The sequence below is a fragment of the Geotrypetes seraphini genome, chromosome 8 (assembly GCF_902459505.1).
Source record: "Geotrypetes seraphini chromosome 8, aGeoSer1.1, whole genome shotgun sequence".
In the NCBI taxonomy this organism is placed as follows: Eukaryota; Metazoa; Chordata; class Amphibia; order Gymnophiona; family Dermophiidae; genus Geotrypetes; species Geotrypetes seraphini.
The window spans coordinates 190605370-190621353 of NC_047091.1; the positions used below are offsets into that span (position 1 = coordinate 190605370).

At 44.6% G+C, this 15984-nt stretch overlaps 1 protein-coding gene across 4 annotated transcripts in view; it reads left to right on the forward strand.

Annotated features, from left to right (window-relative positions):
* The first annotated feature begins 238 nt into the window (after positions 1 to 238).
* Positions 239 to 15984, forward strand: part of SUSD2 (sushi domain containing 2) — a 200134-nt gene continuing 184388 nt past the window's right edge. The window contains exons 1-2 of one of the 4 annotated variants that reach the window (XM_033955317.1): positions 360 to 439; positions 2516 to 2632. Coding sequence is in view for 2 of the 4 variants with exons in the window: in XM_033955316.1 (XP_033811207.1) it covers positions 373 to 439 (67 nt within the window). In the remaining 2 variants the exon portion in view is untranslated. Of the gene's footprint in view, positions 440 to 2515; positions 2633 to 15984 lie in introns of all 4 variants that reach the window. The other 3 variants (XM_033955316.1, XM_033955315.1, XM_033955318.1) reach the window with 3 other exon arrangements.

Sequence of the window (15984 nt, forward strand, 5' to 3'; positions counted from 1 at the left end):
CTGGATATCGGGGGTGGGTGGGGGGGTTATTTTACAAGGTTTTTTAGAAAATAAGAAACTGGGTGAGCACAGCACAGCACACAGTCTGCAAATCAATACCACATTTATGCTGTGCAATGCATGGGATTAAATCCACTCTTGCTTCAGGAGCTTCCCCACCCCCTTCCAGGACAGCGGATGGGAGTGTGTCCTGCCTCCGAAGGAAAATCGTATCATGCCTCCCAGTTTCATTCTTGAAAATGAGCCTTTGAACTTTTAAGGACTTTGCTTAACATCCCAGGGAGGCGTCTCATCACGCAGGAGGTCACGAACACACACGCATACACTCTCTCTCTGCCAGAACTGAGGTGCAGCCGCAGAAACCACCCGGTCATGAACTTTCTCTGGACTCTCAGCTCCTTTCCCATCATCATGTCTGTCTTCCTTCCACACACAGCAGGTAAAGGCTACTACTGCTATGAATGCTTTTTATAGCGCTACGTACAGAGTCGGGAAGGAGACAGTCCCTGCTCGAAAGAGCTTACAATCTAAACAGGCAAGACAGACAAACAGGATGTCATGACTACAGTTAAGGGGAAGGGTTAATCAGCTGGCTGGGTTGGAGGGCAGAGGAGTAGGGTTAAAGATTGAAAGCTATACCAAAAAGATGGGTTTTCAGTCTGCTTTTAAACAAGGGAAGGGGCCTGCGGACAATTTATTCCAGGCGTAGGGGGGCAGCTAGATGAAAGGAACAAAGTCTGGAATTGGCAGTGGAGGAGAGGGTAACGCTAAGAGTGACATATCTGAGGGACGGAGCTCTCTGGGAGGTGTATAAGGAGAGAGGAGAGATATTGAGGGGCAGCAGAAGGTCAGCAATAAGATCTTGAACTGTAGGCGAAGGCGGATAGGGAGCCAGTGACGTGATTTAAGGAGAGGGGCGACATGAGCGTAGCGAGGTGCAGAGTCATGGGAGTTCTTTCTCTAGGGGGGGGGCTGTAACAGCTCTTCATGTGCATGGAGGTAGCGGAGCAAAGGGGACAGATTGCAGCCCTGCGGTGGGAGCTTAAACAAGAGAGCCCAGGTGAAATGAACTGATGTCAGCTGAGGTTCGCCTGAGTCGCTGCGCTGTCACCCTCTCAGTATTGTACACTGTCCATCAAAGCAGCTGCGACTGGAGGAGCCTCAGCTGCAGGACACTTCATCTGAGCCTGGGGAGACGGTGAGTTTCTGGGCAGGGCAGCAGAGTCCGCAGAAAGGGTAGGATTAGAAGGCTTCAAATACCTCCTCCAAGATTCCTGAAACATGTTCACCGCTTTCTGGCCCTCGCTTTGTCTCAGCCACTGCAATGAGAACTCCTCTCCAGACCCCCAGCATGGCTACTGCTCCCCCCCCCCTCCAGTCTCCTTCCCCCATTCCCCAGCCTCACCCTTGTACTGTTCCGGATTTCTTTTCTGTGCTGCCTCAGATAATCTTGTGCTGTTGTAGTTACTGTTTAATTTCCTCGAGCCTTTGCCCCTACCTCCTTGGCTACCAGACGTCCCATGCAGTGCCACACACATTACATGCCAGTAACTTTCTCTGTCCCTAGTGGGCTCACAGTCCAAGCTTTTTGTACCTGGGGCAATGGAGGGGTTAAGTGACTGGCCCAAGGTCACAAGGAGCAGCAGAGGGAATTGAACCTGATTCCTTGGGATCTCAGTCCACTGCATTAACCATTAGGCTCCTCCTCCACTCTACATCAGTAAATGGGGGTCACACAAACGGGGATACTCTGTGATCTGACAGTAGTCGCTGTCGACATGGTGCTTGTGAGAGAGTGAAGGTCACCTCCTGTGTGACCTTCCTGCGATTACACTGTGCAACCAATTTTAACTTTTTTTTCTGGGGCAAGAAGAAAATGTTTACACTTCTCCCTCCATATCTGCGATTTCTGTATCTGTGGATTCACTTATTTGCGATTTTTCGGCTACTGACTCTGCCCCCCCCCCAAAATTACATCATCATTAAAGTTCTTTTTGCTTTTACTGTACCGATAAAAAAGTTTATGGCTTACCATTCACTCTGAAAATCGCTGCTTCCATGCTTTCTCCCACAAATTCGCTGATTCCCTGCTTCCCAGTATGCACTGAGAAAAACGCTGCTTCCCAGAGAAAGGCTTCTTCCCAGCATGCACGGAGAACATCGCTGGGAATCGCTGCTTGCCTGCTCCAAGTCCTGAAATCGCTGCATGCCTGCTCCAAGTTATTCACGGTTTCAATAATAAAAACGACAATGTTTTCTTAAAACCGCGAATAACATATAAAAAGTTATTTGCAGTTTTTCCATATTTGCGCCTATGGTCCGCCCGCATCCCCTGTGAATGTGGAGAGAGAAGTGTACAGTACTTGATAGAATTTGACCTCCTGTGTATGAAAATAGCCTCCGTTTTCTCCTATCACCTATAGCTTTTGAGCAAATCGCAAATATTTATAGCATGAGAAGTCATAATGTAACGCATTAGGCTGATTTAAGAATGCCTATAAATATTATTTTCTAGAATCGTTTTGCTGTTGAAGTGCGTTTATAGACGAGATTAGGAGCATCTCTAATGAATGTCCAACAAGAGTCAACCAGCATCGATGAAGTCCATCTGCCCTGATATCGTTTCTCCATGGTAGTGATGTCCTGGTGAAATCTTTCCCTGTGCTCATCGCTAACGCTACCAAGATTATCGGAAGGGGGGGGGGGGGAATCTAATTTGAGGCAAACTGTTCAGAAATTGTTATAACATTTACTCCAAGCATAAGAAAACATAGCAAAAATGTGCATTTTTGCATTCTAATGCTCTTTTGCCCCCAAATCAGAGGGTTAGACCGAAGGTCAGTTTTGAATTCAGCGACCCTCAGATCACTCCAGAGCAGCCAGTACAGTTCATGCCCCCAAACCTCTGTTGCATAGTGTTATCAGACTAAATCCCCTGCGAGGTCCTAGGGTTTGTGAGTGATGCTGGACTGGGGGTAGCAACACCCCTCCTCCCCTCGCCACATGCGTGCCCCCTTCCCTTCCCCCATACCTCTGCCGCGAGCAACACCTTTAACGTACTCCTTGTGACCTCGTCGTCTCATCCAGGTGCCGTGCATAGGAAAGGACATCAGTGGGAGAGATGAGTGGGTCGCGTGAAGCACGTTGAAGTTCTCGTTGCTCATGGTACGGGGAAGGGAAGAAGCTGGGGGGACAGAGATGAGCCACCGTGTGAGTGCATGGATATACAGGCCATGCACTGTCCTCAAATTCTGGCATCCCTAAGACCCACCAGCTGAAAAGATCCTCCGATGAGCAGAATAGGTCAGTCTCCTCCATGCACGCTCGGTTTTCCCTGCCGGCTCAAGCACAGCCTTGGGCATCTGGGAGTTTTCAAGTGGGTCAGACCAATGGTCCATCTAGCCCAGTATTTTGTTCTTAGAGTAGCCAATCCAGCAGAAACCCAAATAGTAGCAATGTTCCTTGCTACTGACCCCAGACTTTGGACTTTTCCTCCAGGAACTTGTCCAAACGTTTCTTAAATCGAGCTATGCTAACTGCTGTAACCACCTCCTCTGGCAATGAGTTCCAGAGCTCAACGATGTCCTCCTGTTTGTTTTAAAAGAATTCCCTTGTAGTTTCATTGAGTGTCCCCTGGTTTTTGAACTTTTTGAAAGGGTGAAAAATCGATTCACTTTTCCTTTATTGGAAGCAGCATTTTTCAGTGGCAACGTGGATGCATAAATGTTTTTGCATCGGCTGAGAGGCTCAAACAGAGTTTAGTGCTGATTTGGGGGCATATTCCCCCATGTTGGTCTGTGTTATAGAGGTTGATGGTTGAAGTTTGTCTTAAGGTTTATTTCTGTACAATCTAGAAGTTCTGATTGCATGGCTGATCTTGGGCAATGTAATAGGTGCCTGGACCCTAGTTTATAAAGATATGTGTCTTCATGTAATATGAGCAAAAATTGTGCAGCATCAGTGTGCTTATATCAGAGGCGCGGACATTACGCCTGCTCAAGAGGAGGATTCAGTTTCAAGGTTATCCAGCATTTATCATGTGCATGTCTGCTTTGTGACTCCGCCCACAAGACTGGCAACTCCTGAGTAAAGGGTCATGCGTTCAAGCCACTGGACCTGATTGTATGGAAGCCGTTATCCACATGCGCTAAAGCGATTTGTCTCTCCACGTAAAATGGAATCTGTGGCAGACATTACATGTTAATGCATGTTAACTTGAGCAGGACAGACTGACTTTGGGGGGGGGGAGTTAGAGCTGGAGTTCACCTGGGGAACTTGATATTCGAGGCTAGATCTCAGAGAGTTCATATAGTGAGCCTGGCTAATAATTTGGCGGGGATCGCTCTGGACGTGGGTAGGGGGCGTGTTAACGATCGTCCCCATTTGCATGCAGGCCTTTACTGAATTCGTCGGCCGGCATGCAAACGGAAACGGATCGTGCACGGTTTGGAGGTTTAGTGAATTTGGGCCAATTTTGCATGGGAGGATTGGGATCGGATCGCTATAGGCCTTAGTGAATAGTGCAGGAGGGAAATTTGGTTGCAAAGGGCTCGCAAACCGATAAGTACACGATCGGTTTGCTTAGTGAATCCTGACCAACATCCATCCAGTGTTTGCAGCTCCTGACCTGCCTCCGTGCATGGGGATTGCTGATGGGTGGACACCACAAGCTGCCTGTTCCTGTTTGTAACAATGAAGTCCTGTTGTACTGTAAATTGTCATTTCCCCCCGTCTGGGGTTCCTGCCTGGAAATTCTCCTCCAAAGGAGGTGCTTTCTGTAAACCAAATTGCAGATACATTATTGTTAGAAAGGTCTGTGTCTGTATATGGCCATTTGGGGGAGGATGGGCTGGGGAGGGCTTCAATGGCTGGGAGGGTTTAGATGGGATGGAGTAGGTTTTGACGGAGATTTCGGCAGTACCGGGTAGAGCTTTGGATTCTTGCCCAGAAATAGCTAAGAGAAAAAATTTAAAAATTTAAATTGAATTAGGTTGGGCAGACTGGATGGACTATTCGGGTCTTTATCTGCCGTCATCTACTATGTTACTATGTCTCAGTAGCAGCAACTTCTGAAAAGTGAAAGTTAAGACAGAGACTTTTCTGGATGCTTTCTTTGAATTCCATGTTAGATGGGAATTAGATACCACACATCCATATCTAGTGACGTCACTGAACTGATCGGCTCAAATCTTCATGGAGTGATTTTCTCCAGAAACGTTCTGTAACTTTCCTGACCTTGGGCGGTCATTTCATTCTTGGTTGCTTTGGCCATGCCTCCCTGTCCTCCCATAGTTCTTTCCCAAGACCTCACGAGATCAGTCCCTTCTCCCCTGTCACCGGTGGGGTCAAGTGGTCACTCAGACGTGTGCTTAACCGCTCTGAGCTCTGTCCATAAATCCTCTCCGTTCTTCTTCTGCTTAAATTCAGAAGAGAGCCGAGAAAAGTTTGGAAGCTCTATGTGATAGACCATACGGCATGCCAAAGTCCAATCAATCGACATCTGGACCTGCAGCAGCCATTGGCATCGAGGAGGTCTCTCCCCTGTCTTGATGTCAGGTGTCAGAAGTGTCCGCTCAGACTGAGCATCGTCAGACCCAACACAAAGTTGCTAAACCACCTGCAGACTGAAAAATTGCAGGCAGGAATTTGGACAATCGGGCATCCAAATGGCAGATGAAATTGAACGTGGACAGATGCACATTGGGAAGAATAACCCAAATCGCAGTTACCGGATGCTAGGGTCCACCTTGAGGGTCAGCACTCAAGAAAAGATCTGGGCGTCATTGTAGACAATATGCTGAAACCGTCCGGCCAGGAAGGCAAACAGGGTGCTAAAAATTATTTAAAAAAGGGATGTTAACAAGACTAAGAATGTTAGAATGCCCCTAAATCGCTCCATGGCGCGATCTCATCTGGACTATTGCGTTCAATTCTGGTCTCCTTATCTCAAGAAAGATATAGTGGCACTCGAAAAGGCTCAAAGAAGAGCGACCAAGATGGTAAAGGGGATGGAACTCCTCTCGTATGAGGAAAGACTAAAAAGAGACGGCTGAGGGGGAGATATGATTGAAGTCTACAAAATCCTGACTGGAGTAGAATGGGTACAAGTGGATCGATTTTTCACTCTGTCAAAAATGACAAAGACTAGGGGACACTCGATGAACTTATAGGGAAATACTTTTAAAACTAATAGGAGGACATTTTTTTTTTCACTCAGAGAACAGTTAAGCTCTGGAATACGTTGCCAGAGGATCTGGTAAAAGTGGATAGCGTAGCTGGTTTTAAAAAAAGGTTAGGACAAATTCCTGGAGGAAAAGAAACTGTTCTCCCTTGAGAAGAGGAGACTGCGAGGGGATATGATTGAGACTTTCAAGTTTCAAGTTTCAAGTTTATTAGTTTGCTTGTTGAATCGCTTAATCGGATTTCTAAGCGATGTACAATAAAATATACATGTAAGGAAACGAAAACATTACATACAGTTAATTACCGGTAATTATAACGTAAACAAAAGGTAAGAGGGGGTGAAATACATTTTTTATAGTAAAGAAAGAACATACAGGGAAAATACATAAGGAAATTAAAAAAACAAAAGATAGAAAAATAATTCGCTAGAATAACACTTTATAATAAAATTTAATTAATTTGCAAATGCGTCTTTGAACAAAAAGGTTTTTAATTCGCTTTTAAATTTCCCAAACACCTTCTCCTCCCGTAAAAACATAGGAAGCGCATTCCAGATCTGGGGAGCTGTACATGAGAAGATAAATTGTCTTCTTGTGCTAATAACTTTTAACGAAGGAATTGATAAAAGGTTCCGTTCACTAGATCTTAAAGTTCTGTTAACTGAATATGGAATAAGTAGTCTGAATAAAAATGCTGGAGTCTTATTTTCTAATGTTTTAAAGATAATAGTACATAATTTATGTGTAATTCTATGTATGACTGGAAGCCAATGAGCCTTTTTAAGGAGTGGTGTCACATGATCAAATTTTTTAGATTTTGTTATTAATTTAATAGAAGCATTTTGAATAATTTGTAAACGTTTAATTTCTTGTAACGCAATTCCTGTAAATAATGAGTTGCAATAATCGATTTTAGACATCACCAGAGAGTGAATAAGAATATTAAGTGCTCTGGGACAGAGGAATTTAGAAATGGATCGAATTTTCCGCAATCTATAGAAGGTGGTTTTAACAATACTACTAATGTGATCATGATAATTAAGTTTATTATCAAAAATTACTCCTAGAATTTTAGTATTTTTAACTAATTGAAGAGGAATATTTTGAATCAAAATAGGAGCAACTAAAGAAAAGTTTTCCTTACAAGGAATCGACAAAATAGAGCAGGGAAAAAAATTATTTACATTGTCCAACGTGACACGGACAAGAGGACATGGACTGAAGCTAAGGAGGGACAAGTCCAGGACAAATGTCAGGAAGTTCTGCTTCACGCAGTGAGTGGTGGACACCTGGAATGCTCTCCCAGAGGAGGTTATCACAGAATCCACCGTTCTAGGATTCAAAAGCAAATTAGATGCACATCTCCTTACGAGAGGCATAGAGGGATATGGGTGACTAAAACTACATCAGGTGTACACCTGACTGGGTCTCCGCGAATGCGGATCACCGGACTCGATGGACCTTAGGTCTGATCCGGAGATGGCAGTTCTTAAGTTCTTATGTCTGTTATTGAGAAAGACATGGGGGAAGCCACTGCTTGCTCTGGAACGGTAGCATGGAATGTTGCTACTCTTTGGGATTCTAGAATCTTGTTACTCTCTGGGATTCCGGAATCTTGCTATTCTTTGAGATTCTGTATGGAATGTTGCTACTCCTTGGGTTTTGGCCAGGTACTAGTGACCTGGATTGGCCACCGTGAGAAGGGCTACTGGGCTTAATGGACCATTACACTGACCCAGTAAGGCTAGTCTTATGTTTTTATGAATACTCCTTCACCTTCACTCAATGCCCAGCACTGGGACCTTTTGGTCCTGAGGACAATGCAGAATCCTCACGAGTCCTTAGCATAAGAACATAAGAATAGCCTTACTGGGTCAGACCAATGGGGGGGGGGAGAGATGAAAAGATCTTGTCTCCCAATAATTTTTGTACAGTTGTTCAATTTATTGGGTTTCCTTGCTTTGATTATGGCACTAGTGTATTACTCGAGATTTATAAAAATCAACGGAAAGCTTAGCAAATGGTACAAAGCTCAGTGGAACAGATTCTCACAGGTTGTAACCGATTTGTACAAATTTCCCAAGTATTACGAGAACTACACTGGCTTCATATCGAATACAGGATTAAGTTTAAAATATTGAGCATAAATTTTAAGGACAAATCTCACCACTAGTAGCTGCTAAGTCACATATGGACCAGCCGATGAGGTTTTTGTGATCTCTTGATAAATATTTGGCTTTCACAAGTGGAATCAAGCTTATGGAGTTGATCAGTAAATGATAGAGATCAAAAATCCAATTTTATTTTCTCTCTTCCAAAGCTTCTTACGCAACCTTTGATATTTAAGCAAGTATGCTCAAAGTATTTGAAGAATTTTAAGTGTCTCTTAAGTAGCTCAGAAATTCAGAATGACCAAACCTTCTGGCAGAAGTCATAACATTCAGATGGAATCCAACTGCAGATATTTGGGAGAGGTATTAATACCTCTGAACATATCATCGATGGGACCTTCGTATCTTCCAAAGGAAATATCACCATCAGCAAAAGCAAAAGCTCAGAAACATCTTCTCCATGGCAGAACCCAGCACATGTTCATCTGTAGGACAGAAGCATCTGGAAGTGGACTTGATATTCATTAGCATAATAAGTGCTTGTGCTATAATGTATGACATTCTTGGGGCTTGTAACATTAAAGAAACTGAGATCTACTGGGCAGCAAGCTGGACTATGCCCTCGACTTGTTCCTCTCTCCTGAAACTCTCAAAGACTGGGTCTAGTTAGGACCATGCAAAACTTGGCTTTTCCTTCCCTTAAAGCAGTGGTTCTCAACCCTGTCCTGGGGACCACCCAGCCAGTCAGGTTTTCAAGATATCCCTAATGAATATGCATGAGAGAGATTTGCATATAATGGAAGTGACAGATATGCAAATCTCTCTCATGCATATCCACTAGGGGTATCTTGAAAACCCGACTGGCTGGGGGGTCCCCAAGACAGGGTTGAGAACCACTGCCTTAAAGGCATTGTTTCTGTTGGGAAACTAGAGAAATCCTATTCATTTAAACCAGTGATTCCCAACCCTGTCCTGGAGGAACACCAGGCCAATCGGGTTTTCAGGCTAGCCCTAATGAATATGCATGAGAGAGATTTGCATATGATGGAAGTGATAGGCATGCAAATTTGCTTCATGCATATTCATTAGGGCTAGCCTGAAAACCCAATTGGCCTGGTGTTCCTCCAGGACAGGGTTGGGAACCACTGATTTAAACTAACAGAAATATAGATCGATATTCCCCTAAGGTTCACTTCAATCCTTCCGCAAAAACTTTAAAAACTTGGTTATTCTCAGAATTGTAAGTTCTGTATATTTCTTGAACTCTTTTTAATTTATTGTAAAGTGAGTCGAGCTTTATTATATGGAGATGACCCGGTCTATAAATTCAAGTTTTAGTTTAGTCAAAATAGTAGAGTCTGTGGCCAGTGTTTTTCCTAATGCCAATCTTGGCATCTAAAGCTATACGCAGATTTTCTATGCCAGCTACTGTCTACAGCTACAGGTGCTGAAAACCCAGGTATTTCCTAAGTCCTAAGAATAGCCTTACTGGGTCAGACCAAAGGTCCATCTAGCCCAGTAGCCCGTCTTCACGGAGGACAATCCAAGTCACAGATACCTGGCAAAAAATGAAATAGGAGCAACATTCCAGCATCTCAAAGAGTAACAAAAGTTTCTAGAACCCCAAAGAGTGTCAAGATTCCAAGCAGAATCTCAAAGAATAGCAAGATTTCGGAACCCAAAGAGTAGCAGCATTACAGAATCTCAAAGAATAGCGAGATTCCGGAACCCCAAAGAGTAGCAGCATTACAGAATCTCAGAGTAAGCAAGATTCCGGAACCCCAAAGAGTAGCAGCATTCCATGCGGAATCCCCAAATACTACCAGCATTCCATGCCACCAATCCAGGGCAAGTGCTAGTGATGAATATCGCCAATATTCAGGCAAAATTCAGCTCCACTCCTGGACAGCCCCGGGGCTCTCTAAATATAGCCAGGGCGGTTAGTCTGAATGTTCTTTGGCTTATCTGGAAAAGCAAAGTTCCCCATGTGTAGAAGGTTCTACCAGCCGTCACACCAGGTATTTTACAAAAGACAGTAGTGAGATGTGGATGTGTAGACTGAAGACCACGTTGCACTTTTCCATCTCTCTTCCATGGAGGCCAACTGATGAGCCTTTCGGGACATTTTCTTTATTTTTTGTCTTTTTGCTCGTTTCTTATTGCTTTGTGAGGAACATTAAGGCTAGGACTCTTGAGACAGGTGTTGAGCCTGTTTCCTTACAATAGGGCATTTTTTTGATTGGATTTGTCCTGCAGTACTTCTATTTGGAAGAATAGTGGTTGCAATCTTGGATAACTGAAGAATTTTGATATTGGATGGTTGGTGGAGTTTTTTGAGACCAATGACTGTACTAGTGCCACTATTTGCATGATTTAATCTGCTCTATATTGTGGAGTTAATTTTCCGAGGCCTCTTTTTCTCCACTTTTTTAAAAAATTGATTGTAATCTTCCTATAGGGGTTATTACTATATAATATGTTTTGATATTCTGATATTTAGAGCCATGACATGACCCTCATGAGACAGCCCAACATGGATACAAGCAAAAGCTAGCAGGATGCTAGGTTGCATAGGGAGAGGTATGGCAGTAGGAAAAAGGAGGGATTGATGCCTCTGTATAAGACTGGTGAGACCTCATTTAGAATATTGTGTACAATTCTGGAGGCCGCACCTTCAAAAAGATATAAAAAGGATGGAGTCGGTCCAGAGAAAGACTACTAAAAATGGTGTGTGGTCTTCGTGATAAGGCATATGGGTCAGATTTAAAGATTTCAATATGTATACTTTAGAGGAAAAGCAGGAGAGGGGAGATTTGATAGAGAAGTTTAAATACCTACATGGCTTAAATGCGCATGAGTCGAGTCTCTTTCATTTGAAAGGAAGCTCTGGAATGAGAGGACATAGGATGAAGTTACGAGGTGATAGGCTCCGGAGTATTCTGAGGAAATATTTTTTCATTGAAGGGGAGTAAATGTATGGAACAGCCTCCCAGTGGAGGTGATGGAGAAAAAAAATATATCTAAATTCAAAGAAGATTGAGATAAGTGCGTTGAATCTCTAAGAGAGAGGAGGGAAAAGTGGATGGCAGGGTTGGGCAGACTAGGTAGGCCATATGGTCTTTATCTGCCTTCATTTTTCTCTGTTACTAAATATATGGATAACATGTGTTTACGGATGGCTGCCCCCATACTGTTTGCGTCAAAAGAAACAAAAGGTTGGGTGGACTGTCTAATGGCTTTAGTCCTGTCCAGATAGAAGGCCAAGATCAACGTGTAGTACAAGGTGTACAGTGCACCTTCACAAGGATGGGTTAGAGCAGTGGTCTCAAACCCTTTGCAGGGCCTCATTTTGGATTTGTAGGTACTTGGAGGGCCGCAGAAAAAATAGTTAATGTCTTATTAAAGAAACTAGTCTTTAAGCCCGTTACATTAACGGGTGCTAGAATAGATTTGTCTGTCTGTCTGTGTTTCTTTATCTCTCTCTCCTTGGCCGCTGTCTGTGTCCTTCTGTTTCCCCTCCACCCCCCCGAGCAAAGCTGTCTGCCCCCAGCACACACCTCCCTCCCCAAAGCAGCCCCCTTTCCCTCTCCCTGTCTCTCCTTGGCCCCTTCTGTCTTCCCCCCAGAGCAAAGCTGTCTGTCCCAAGCACACCTCCCAAAGCAGCCCCCTTTCCCTTTCCCCCTGGCCCCCGGTATTGAAACGCTTCTTACCCTCCCTCCATAAATCTTTCCTTTTGGCTAAGTCTTAATAATAATATTGTACTTTATAGCTAAAGAGACATATGACCAAGAAACTGTTTTATTTTACTTTTGTGATTATGATAAACATATTGAGGGCCTCAAAATATTATCTGGCGGGCCGCATCTGGACCCCCGGGCCGCGTGTTTGAGACCACTGGGTTAGAGGGTTTGGGAAAAATATTGGCAGGACAATTGAGTAGTTAAGATGGAATGCCGGCGCCTTCTTAAGAAGAAACCTAGGATGCATTTCTCTGTTATGATGAAACTTAGGTAATCAGCAACTAGGGCATGCTATACACTGACTGGAGGTTAGGATGAAGAAGTCATAAGAACATAAACATTGCCTCTGCTGGGTCAGACCAGGGGGTCCATCATGTACAGCAGTCCGCTCACACGGCAGCCCAACAGGTCCAGGACCTGTGTAGCAATCCTTTATCTATACCCCTCTATCCTCTTTTCCTTCAGAAAATTGTTCAATCCCTTCTTGAACCCCAGTACGTACTCTGTCCTATCACGCCCTCTGGAAGCACATTCCAGGTGTCCACCACCCGTTGGGTGAAGAAGAACTTCCTAGCATTGGTTTTGAATCTGTCCCCTTTCAACTTTTCCGAATGCCCTCTCGCTTTTGTAGTATTCGAGAGTTTGAAGAATCTGTCCCTCTCCACTTTCTCTATGCCCTTCATGATCTTATAGGTCTCAATCATATCCCCTCTAAGTCTCCGCTTCTCCAGGGAAAAGAGCCCCAGTTTCTCCAATCTTTCAGTGTATGAAAGGTTTTCCATACCTTTTACCAAACGTGTCGCTCTCTTCTGAACCCTCTCGAGAATCGCCATATCCTTTTTAAGATACAGAGACCAATACTGGACGCAGTACTCCAGATGCAGACGTACCATCGCCCGATACAACGGCAGGATAACTTCTTTAGTTCTGGTTGTAATACCTTTCATGATCACACTGCGCGGGGACTCAGTAATGCTAGGAGACTTCAACATGCCAGATGCAGATTGGAACACACTCTCCGCGACTACGGGTAGCAGTAAAAGAATATTAAACTCCATAAAGGGTGCACATCTCAAGCAATTGGTATTGGAGCCCACCAGGGACCAGGCGTTACTAGACCTAGTTCTCACCAATGGAGATAGCGTCACGGAAGTCTCAGTAGGAGACACACTAGCCTCCAGCGACCATAATATAGTATGGCTCAACCTCAAAAAAGGTTTTCCTAAGACAAACACAGCAACAAGGGTTCTCAACTTTAGAGGCACAGACTTCAACCGCATGGGAGATTTTGTCCATCAGGAGCTATATAAACAAGCAAAATCTGACAATGTGGAGGGCATGTGGACGTCTCTGAAGTCCATACTACACGAAGCAACAGACCGATACATAAAGACAGTAAGTAAACGCAGGAGAAACAAAAGACCCCAATGGTTCAGTAAAGAAATTTCAGACCTAGTTAAACAGAAAAAAGACGCATTTATCACCTACAAACACTTAGGCAGAGAGAGGGCAAAAGAGGACTATCTAGAGAGATCTAAAGCTGTCAAAACAGCAGTCAGAGAGGCCAAACTCCGAATGGAGGAAGAGCTAGCACGGAAAATTAAGAAAGGGGATAAATCTTTCTTCAGCTATATTAGCGACAGGAAAAGAAATAAAGATGGGATAGTACGCCTGAAGAAATCGGATGGTAACTTTGCGGAATCAGATTCTGAGAAGGCAGAACTACTAAACCAATACTTCTGTTCAGTGTTCACCCGCGAAATGCCGGGAGCTGGTCCACAGCTGCAGACGGGAGATAACCAGAAAGACCCGTTTCAAGATTTTGAATTTACGCCCAGTAGCGTCTCCGACGAACTATCAAGACTCAAAGTAAACAAAGCCATGGGACCGGATAACCTACATCCCAGAATGCTCAGGGAGTTAAGGGAAGTCCTGGCTGAACCATTATCTGTTCTTTTCAATCTTTCCCTAAGCACAGGAAGAGTCCCCTTGGACTGGAAAACCGCTAATGTAATCCCACTCCACAAGAAGGGCTGCAGGACAGAGACAGCAAACTACAGACCAGTGAGTCTCACGTCTATAGTGTGTAAACTCATGGAAACACTGATCAAACAGAATATTGACACAATCCTAGACGAAAAAAAACTGCGTGATCCACACCAACACGGGTTCACTCAGGGTAGATCCTGCCAATCTAATCTGATTAGCTTTTTTGACTGGGTTACTAGACAACTGGACGCCGGAGAGTCACTGGACGTGGTATATTTGGACTTCAGTAAAGCATTTGATAGCGTCCCTCATCGAAGATTACTGAACAAGCTGAAATCGATAGGATTAGGAGACACTCTAACTACAGGGGTTGGGGATTGGCTGAGCAGTAGACTTCAGAAGGTGGTGGTGAACGGTACCCCATCCGAAGCATCAGAAGTGATCAGTGGAGTGCCGCAGGGCTCGGTCCTGGGCCCGATTCTATTCAACTTATTCATAAGAGATATGACGCAGGGACTTAGAGGAAGGGTATCACTGTTCGCCGATGACGCCAAACTTTGCAACATAGTAAGCAGAAGCTTGTTACCTGATGATATGACATACGACCTACTGCTTCTGGAGCAATGGTCGACTACTTGGCAGCTAGGCTTCAATGCTAAAAAATGCAAGATAATACACCTGGGTAAGAGAAACCCGCGCAGAACTTATGTACTAAATGGTGAGACCTTGGTTAGGACCACGGCGGAACGCGATCTAGGAGTGATCATTAGTGAGGACATGAAGGTTGCCAATCAAGTGGAGAAGGCTACTTCCAGGGCAAGACAAATGATGGGATGTATCCGCAGAGGTTTTGTCAGCAGGAGACCTGAAGTTATGATGCCGTTGTACAGAGCCATGGTGAGGCCTCACTTGGAGTACTGTGTTCAGTTTTGGAGACAACACTACCGAAAGGACGTGCTGAGGATCGAGTCAGTGCAGCGAACGGTCACCAGGATGGTCTTGGGGCTCAGGGATCTCACGTATGAAGAAAGACTAAAGAAATTGCGGCTGTACTCACTTGAGGAAAGAAGAGAACGGGGAGATATGATTGAAACGTATAAGTACATCACGGGAAGCATCGAGACAGAAGAGGATATCTTCTGGCTCATGGGACCCTCGACCACCAGAGGGCATCCACTGAAAGTCAGGGGAGGGAAGTTTCATGGCGACTCCAGGAAGTACTTCTTCACCGAAAGAGTGGTGGATCATTGGAACAGACTCCCACTCCAGGTGATAAAGGCCAGCAGCGTGACAGATTTTAAGAGAAAATGGGATACTCATGTGGGATCGTTAAGGGAGTAAACTCAGGGGGGGAGGGATACTTGGAATGGGCAGACTTGGTGGGCTATAGCCCTTTTCTGCCGCTTTTTTTCTATGTTTCTATGATTATACCTAGCATTCTATTTGCCTTCTTAGCGGCCGCTGCGCACTGTGCTGACGGCTTCATTTTCTCATCCACCATTACCCCCAAGTCCCTTTTTTGGGTACTCTCACCCAATAACAGCCCTCCCATCGTATAGCTGTACTTCGGTTTCTGTGTCCTACATGCAAGACTTTACGTTTCTCTACATTAAACTTCATCTGCCATGTCGTCGCCCACTCCCCTAGTTTGTTTGGGTCCCTTTGTAAATCTTCATAGTCCTCTTTAGTCCTAACCCTACTAAATAGTTTGGTGTCGTCTGCGAATTTTATTATTTCGCTCTTCGTCCCTGTATCTAGATCATTTATTAATACATTGAATGGTAGCGGTCCGAGCACTGACCCCTGCGGAACACCACTTTTGACCCTCATCCAGTCCGAGTAGTGGCCCTTCACTCCTACCCTCTGCTTCCTTCCCGCCAACCAATTCCTGATCCATCTATGTACGTCTCATTCCACCCCATGGTTCTATAATTTCCCAAGTAGGCGTTCATGGGGTACCTT